Source organism: Bison bison, unplaced genomic scaffold (assembly GCF_000754665.1).
Source record: "Bison bison bison isolate TAMUID 2011002044 unplaced genomic scaffold, Bison_UMD1.0 scf7180017864349, whole genome shotgun sequence".
In the NCBI taxonomy this organism is placed as follows: Eukaryota; Metazoa; Chordata; class Mammalia; order Artiodactyla; family Bovidae; genus Bison; species Bison bison.
Window position 1 is genome coordinate 9,399,178 of NW_011494921.1, and position 7,360 is coordinate 9,406,537.

A 7,360-nucleotide genomic window follows, 5' to 3' on the forward strand; every position below is an offset into this window, starting at 1 on the left:
GAGTATTATATTCTACCATAGGTTGCAAAACCTTTTGGGTTTATTAATTTACCTGGGCATTCTCGCATGGGAATACCATTTGTCTAAATACATATAAAACATAGCATCATGCATCTTTCATTTTGACTCTACTTATACAAATAGCTGGGCTTCCCAGATGGCGCTAGTGGTTAAAAAAAAGAAAGCCTGCCAATGCAGGAGACATAAGAGACATGGGTCCGATCCCTGGTTCAGGAAGATCCCCTGGAGGAGGGCATGACAACCCACTCCAGTATTCTTGCCTAGAGAATCCCACAGACAGAGGAGCCTGGCGGGCTACAGTGCTTAGGGCACAAAGAGCTGGACACGACTGAAGTGACTTAGCTCACCTGCATGTATACGAATAGATATTTTTCATTCCAGAAGCAGAGTGTCAGAAAGTATTCACCTCCACCTCTCATCTCTCTTCTGTCCTTTTCCATACTTCCACTCATGGCTGATTCCTTTCTAAGGATCAGGGAGGCTGATAAGAACCGGGAAGACCATACAGAACTGGCCCCTCCCAGCAAGGAGCTGAGCCCAAACGGGGCTTCTCATCTTTAAAGAACTGATTCTAATAAATACATGCACATAGAGGTAGATATATTAAAAATGAGGACCAATTTCCTATTTTTTTGTGGTCAAAAATTATGGGTTATGAATTCAGGGAGGCCTGACCTCAAGTAATACTGCTAATATTAACTAGCTTTGTTGCAACCTTGAGCAACTTGCTTCATCCAAGTTATGTCTTAATTAACTTACCAGAAAACAAGTTGCTGTGAGATAATGCGCTTTAAAAACTTAAAATATAGGGGTATTTTTATTAAATTATCTTTACATAGTAACTATTTAGTAAATGCTAAAGCTTTTATTTATTTATATTAAGAAGGCTTAAGAAATACCTTGTTTGGAAGCTGGCACTACAGAGTCAAGTTAAACAATATATTGAATATCAATTTGATGACTGTTCCACTCAACAGATGTTTAGTAATTACCTATTGAGTGTCAAAGATATTGTTACTGGGGAGAAAGAATTGAACAAAATCTGAACCCTGTTCTCCTAGAGTTTTCAGCCTTGTACTATAAGCATTTAGATTTTCTCGCATGATAATATGGAAAGGGGATGGACAGGAAAAGTCAAGATGAGACTAAGTTGCCACCTTCTGCAGTTGGGTGAATGGTGGAAGCTTCTGAAAAGATGCAAGTAAGAGTATTAGACACGTGTGATTCCAGTGTGAGTGTCCAGCTCGGTTCACAATCTCAATGAGCTAACAACCTATTCCAGAATATAACAGTGCATCACTTGGCTGTTTGTGGTGGGTGTTAGACTAAAAAGAGAAGAACGGCAGAAAGAGGGGCTGGGGAGTAGAACGAGTTTCCAGTAAGACAGAGAAGTGCAAATGTACAGTATGAGACAGGATGTGTATGTACAGAACGCCTTGGATGGAGATACAGATTTCAGAGGCATTAATTGCAAGTTCACTGAAGTCCTGGCTATAGTGTGGATAACTTTTTTCAGAGAAAATAACAAAAGGAATGAAAAGATCTGCGTTCTGGGAAATAGCACTTCTGGAACAAGTGGGAGAAAAGGACTGAGAAATTACAGCCTGGAATTGGGAAGAAAAGTGGTTAGGCAGTTTTACAAAAGTCAAGAGAGAAGAGAATTTCAAGGGAAGGACTGGGACTAGAGTATCAAATCACACAGAAAAAGAGGGTGTAACCTTAGTCATTAGACGGCATTGATAAGGAAACAATTTCTGAAGCTCTCTTCTATCCATATTGGTGTTTGATCTTAATGTTGGATGCTGCATTTATGTAGATCAATGTTTCACAAATGTAATTATATATTAAAATCACACGGGGAGTTTTAAAAACCTTCCATGCTCAATCCCTCCTCAGACAAATTAAGTCATAAATCCGTTGACTGTCACTGATTTGGGCCAGTACTAGTAAGAAGAACAAAGCTTAGTGTAGTAGCTAAGAGTATGAGCCTGAGTTTTATATCCTAGCTCTGCTATTTCTTGGTTATTTGACTTTAGGAGAATTATTTACCCCAGAAGGCCCTTGACTCTTTATTTCAAAACAGAAAAATAGGGAACATATGACTACTTATAATACAAAAGTGCTGAGGAGAATGACAAGCTTATACTAAATGTTTAATTCATTTTGAACCATTTTCTTCTGAAAATATCAGTCTAAATTCCCAAGCTGCCAGCTTATGATCAAGGAACTGAGGCACTGGAATAATCTGGATCTCCCTTTTCAACATTTTTTGTTTCATCTTTTTGAAATATAAATCTATGTATACTTATATACACATATCTATATGGCTCAGTGGTAAAGAAGCTGCCTGCAATGCAGGAGACACAGGAGACATAGGTTTGATCCCTGGGTGGGAAGATCCCCGGGAGGAGGAAATGACAGCCCACTCTACTATCCTTGCTGAAAAGCCCCATGGATCAAGGAGCCTGTCAGGCTGCCATCCGTGGGGTCACTGAGTCAGACAGAACTGACTCATGCGTGTGCACACCCATACACCCACACATGTACGTTCATCATTATCTACACTTACAAGTTGATGGTCTGGGTTCTGAGCAGAGTACATTAATGAACACCTGCTCTAGAATGAATTGCAACTGGGAAGAATAATCACTGAATTATTTCAGTGCTGACAGGGTATCAGGGACTGTTCTCAGTCCTTTATGATAACAATTCTATAAAAGGAGTCCTAAAGTGAGACTCAGGCAGATGAAATAACTTGCTCAGGCATCTCCATCAGAAGGCTGGGTTCTTAACCATCCTGTTCTGCTGTGGGCATAGAGGGATTTGGGAAAACAAAGAAATATGGAAGCAGGACAGGAGTATATTCCTCCACACAGGTAGACATGTGCCCCGACACACTGGAAGAGAACTCACATCTTCCTTTGGACTTTCACAAGAAACTGAGTGCAGAAGATCTGGGCCCTCAGTCTAAAGAGCTGGTGCTTTAAATGTCTTATCATACTATTTTTTGGAATTGATTTGAATGAAAGTATCAAAACATGCATGGAACGGAAGTTGTTTTAAGTGTTATTTAAAGTTGTTTTAAAGGTTCTTAGTGTTTGCTGCCTGTTGAATAGAGTCAAAATAGCTTAGACTGATAATTATAAACTGACTTTAACAAATAAACTATTCTTTAGAGGGGAAAATTAGTTCTTTTCATACTTAAACTATGCAATTGTGAAAGAATAGATTTTTAGTAATGAGAATTACTGAACATACACTTCTAAATAAAATATGTGGACACAGTTTCTTATACATGCACTGTGACATTAGCACACAAAATCTTATCGCTCAGATTAATTTACATTTCTTAATATGGGGCCGACTTCCATTTTTTGTTCCAACTGAAAAGCAAAATTAAGCTTTTTTTTTTCAGAGTTGAAAACACATTCTATTTTTTGCATAGACCATTTGGTGAGATTTATTTAAATAGAGTGAAGAACTGGGTAATATATGACTTATTTTATCCTTTACCCCAAAGTATATTTTTTTATATTAGAACTTATTTTTATTCAGACAATTCCTATTCTGGACTGTTTTCTTCTTAAAATTACTATCTGTTGATTTACCATATGCTTATAAACAACTGTTAATAACATAATGGAAGTCATCATGTAAACAAATCAGAATCTCCAAAAGTACTGAGATAGAACCAATGAAGAGAGTGGAGAAACCTAACACTGAGTGGAGAAAAACAAAAAATTAGAATGAGCCAGCCTCAGTTTTAGAAGGTCTGGCAGAGTGACAACTGAGTATATCATATGCTGGGGAGATTTTATGTCCCTCTTTTTTTTCTCCCCCCATATTTGTCAGCTCAAATGAAAATTCTGTTTGCTATTGTAGGAAGAGCAATGTCTTGGAGAAAACAAGTCTTCAGCTTAAATTTAAAACACATTTGGAATTTTCACATTACCTTTTCATTTTGTAAAATTCAAAAAGTAACTCACATCAAGTAAGTGTGCCATCTGAACTGTCATTCCCATGCTTATCTCTGTATCAGAGAACGGCTGAATTGCTTTGTTAATTTACAAGATCCGCTTTTGGTATGCAAAAATGAAGAAACAGGAGTGACTCTTACATGTGCCTAACCCAATGGTTCAAGTTAGACTATAATGTGTGCATTTTTCGTTATACAATATTTTTCATAATAATTATATGCTATGGAGACATCTATTAAAAGCCTAAAGTGATCATTTACATGCAAAATCTCTGATAGAACTCCATTATATTTTTCATACTAAATTAACATTACAGGCTTCTAATGTATGCTTTAATTAGGCATCGATGTTATCCGTAATATTTGGCAAAATAAAATCTGTCACCGTGAAATATTCATTAAGTTCAATTTCCATCCATCAATATCAAGTGTTTTCTGAACCTTATGATTTAAGTAAGAAGCTAAGAGCTAAGTGAGAAACTAAAAACCCTCAGACAAGCCTCCTTCCTATGTTTCCTAGGAAAATACATGGTCATTAAGAGTCTTTTGTATTTTATAATTGCCCAACAACTGGCTTATTTTTAGTCATTTAGGCTCAAAGGAGTTCTGTTAGGAGGTTATCTTAATGCTGCCCAGAATGAAACACAGAAGGTCTATACTAATTGGAATACACATCTTTCAGGAAGCAACACAAAGGAAATGTGCTGGGGTGTGTATTTGTAGGCTCCATTAGAAGAATTCCAAGGTCAGCAGCGGTTAAGAGGAGACAATCAGAGAGGGTCAAGAGTCAACTGAGATGCTGGGACAGAAACCTAATACATAAGAGGTTTGAGCGGCGTGCTGGAGGTAAGCCACGGCAGGCCATGCGGAGCAGCACAGGAAATAAAGCTGAGATGCCTACCAGTAATCTTCCCATTAGCTTCCAAGGGAGGCTGCCAGCTCACGATGACAGCGCGAGGCTTCCCTTCTCGAGTAATGACTGTCAAATCCTTAGGAGCAGAGGTCGGGGCTGTGAGATGAAACAGAAACATGGTCTTGTCATTGGATGTGAAAGAAAACAGACATTTATGGGGCTTCTAATCATGATGCTGACACGCAGGATCTATCATGCCATACATCATGCTTATTTTACCATGGATGATTTAAGTATCTAAATTAACCAAAGACACAGAAATTAATATTTTTCCAAGAAGTTAACTGCCTTTCAAAGGTGAGCATATAGAGAGGAAAACGGAATATGTATGACTCTAGAGAAAAGTATAATTGGCATTTTCAAATGAGCGATTCACTAAAATTCAAGAACCATTATAAAAGTTAGCAACATCAATGGCTACATGTCTCTGAGAAACAAAAATTCTGTTACAATTGCAGGATTTGTAAATGAAAGTTCACCTAATGCTATTTTTCCTTAAAAAATGAATTTAAATGCAGGTCACAACATCTTGCTTAGGTAACATCTAGTTATTTTCCAACAAGAAGGAAAAGAAATATTTGAAAATAGAAGAGACAAGGAATCTATGAGGGTCTTAGTATCAACCTGCATGTGTGTGCTCAGTCACTTAATCATGTCTGACTCTTGGCGACCCCATGGACTATAGCCCACCAGGCTCCTTTGTCCATGGGATTTCCCAGGCAAGAATACCAGAGTGGGTTGCCATTCCCTTTTTCAGGAGATCTTCCTTTCCCAGGGATCGAACCTGCCTCTCTTGCATCTCCTGCCTTGGCAGAAGGATCAAACTGGTAGGAAGTAAAGATGTCAAGAAACCCTGTCTTGCTTAGAGCTACTCTTCCCAATGTTGTTTGAGGGGAGCAGAAATCACCACCCCCAAATATTTTGCCTCTTTGGCATAAGAATTATCTTAAGTTGATTATTTTTTTTAAAAAAAAAGCAGACAGAGGAAAAGTTCTGAAAACCAAGTAAAGTTACCCTGTCATAAAAGAGAAATTTATAAGGTATCCCCTTTTATGTGCCATGGGCTTCCCCGGTGCTCAGACGATAAAGAATCTGTCTGCAATGTGAGACCCAGGTTCGATCGCTGGGGGGAAAGATCCCCTGGAGAAGAGCATGGCAACCCACTGTAGTATTCTTGCCTGGAGAATTCCATTGACAGAGGAGCCCGGGGCTACAGTCCATGGGGTCGCAAAGAGTTGGACATGACTGAGCGACTACCATTTTATTTCCCTCTTTGTACCAGCAAGCGGAGGATGACAAGGAGACAGAGACTTCAATGTACATGATGACCATGCCCTCGATTATTGCGATTTGTCTGAAAAATTCCTGTTACTGGCTCCCTAACCCCCCCAGCATCTTTGTCTTTAGCTGGAGACGGTATTGAAGATGGTGGCCATTTGAGGGGATTACTGTTTTCCTGGATATCTTCCATGTACACAAATCTATATTTATTATCAGACATCTGTTTTCTTCCTGTTCCTCTGTCTCTTATTACAGAGACTCTCAGCCAAAAGCCTGGAAGGATAAAAAGACTTTTCTTCCCCTGTGTGTTGCTCATCAGAAGTTTAAATATACTTCAAAGGCAACAGCAAACTGGCCAACCTCATCCAGTATCTTTCAGACTCCCTTTGACCTGCTTTCTCCCTGGTTACGCCTTGAAATGCAGTTCCTTTTCCTTCCAGGTAACTTGCAGTGCCCCAGTCTACTGTCCATCGTCTTTTCCAGTTACCCTAGATGTGACATAGGCAGCGGAGGAATGTATCTAACTTCCACACTGGGGTTCAGAGCAATTTCCTAATCTCTGCACAGGAGTGCTTCTGTATTACATTCATCTGCTGCTGCTGCTGCTAAGTCGCTTCAGTCGTGTCCGACTCTGTGCGACCCCATAGACAGCAGCCCACTAGGCTCCTCTGTCCCTGGGATTCTCCAGGCAAGAACACTGGAGTGGGTTGCCATTTCCTTCTCCAATGCATGAAAGTGAAAAGTGAAAGGGAAGTCGCTCAGTCGTGCCCGACTCTTGGTGACCCCATGGACTGCAGCCTACCAGGCCCCTCCGTCCATGGGATTTTCCAGGCAAGAGTACTAGAGTGGGGTGCCATTACATTCACCTACTGTGTATTACAAATTGGTCCTAATTCTGAATGCCTCTCCACACTTGCAATTCTCTTCGGCTTCTCTATTGACTGTATAGTACAGAATTTGAGCATTACTGACACTCTCTTTCCAGCTTCTCTTACTAAAAGAATTCCAGACAGGGGACACCAAACATTCCCATCTATTGTACCATTTTATTTCCAATACCCCAATTCTCAAAGCCACTATTTAGTTAGTTAAGTCGCTCAGTCGTGTCTGACTCTTTGCGACCCCGTGGACTGTAGCCCACCAGGCTCCTCCATCCATGGGATTCTCCA

General features: G+C 39.8%; 1 protein-coding gene across 1 annotated transcript in view; it reads right to left on the reverse strand.

Annotated features, from left to right (window-relative positions):
• DCC (DCC netrin 1 receptor) overlaps positions 1–7,360 on the reverse strand; it is an 838,683-nt gene that overhangs the window by 151,620 nt on the left and 679,703 nt on the right. Inside the window, exons 17-18 of the mRNA XM_010854834.1 lie at positions 7,072–7,132; positions 4,899–5,006 (exon numbers count right to left, since the gene is read on the reverse strand). Coding sequence (XP_010853136.1) covers positions 4,899–5,006; positions 7,072–7,132 — 169 coding nt within the window. The remainder of the gene's footprint in view (positions 1–4,898; positions 5,007–7,071; positions 7,133–7,360) is intronic.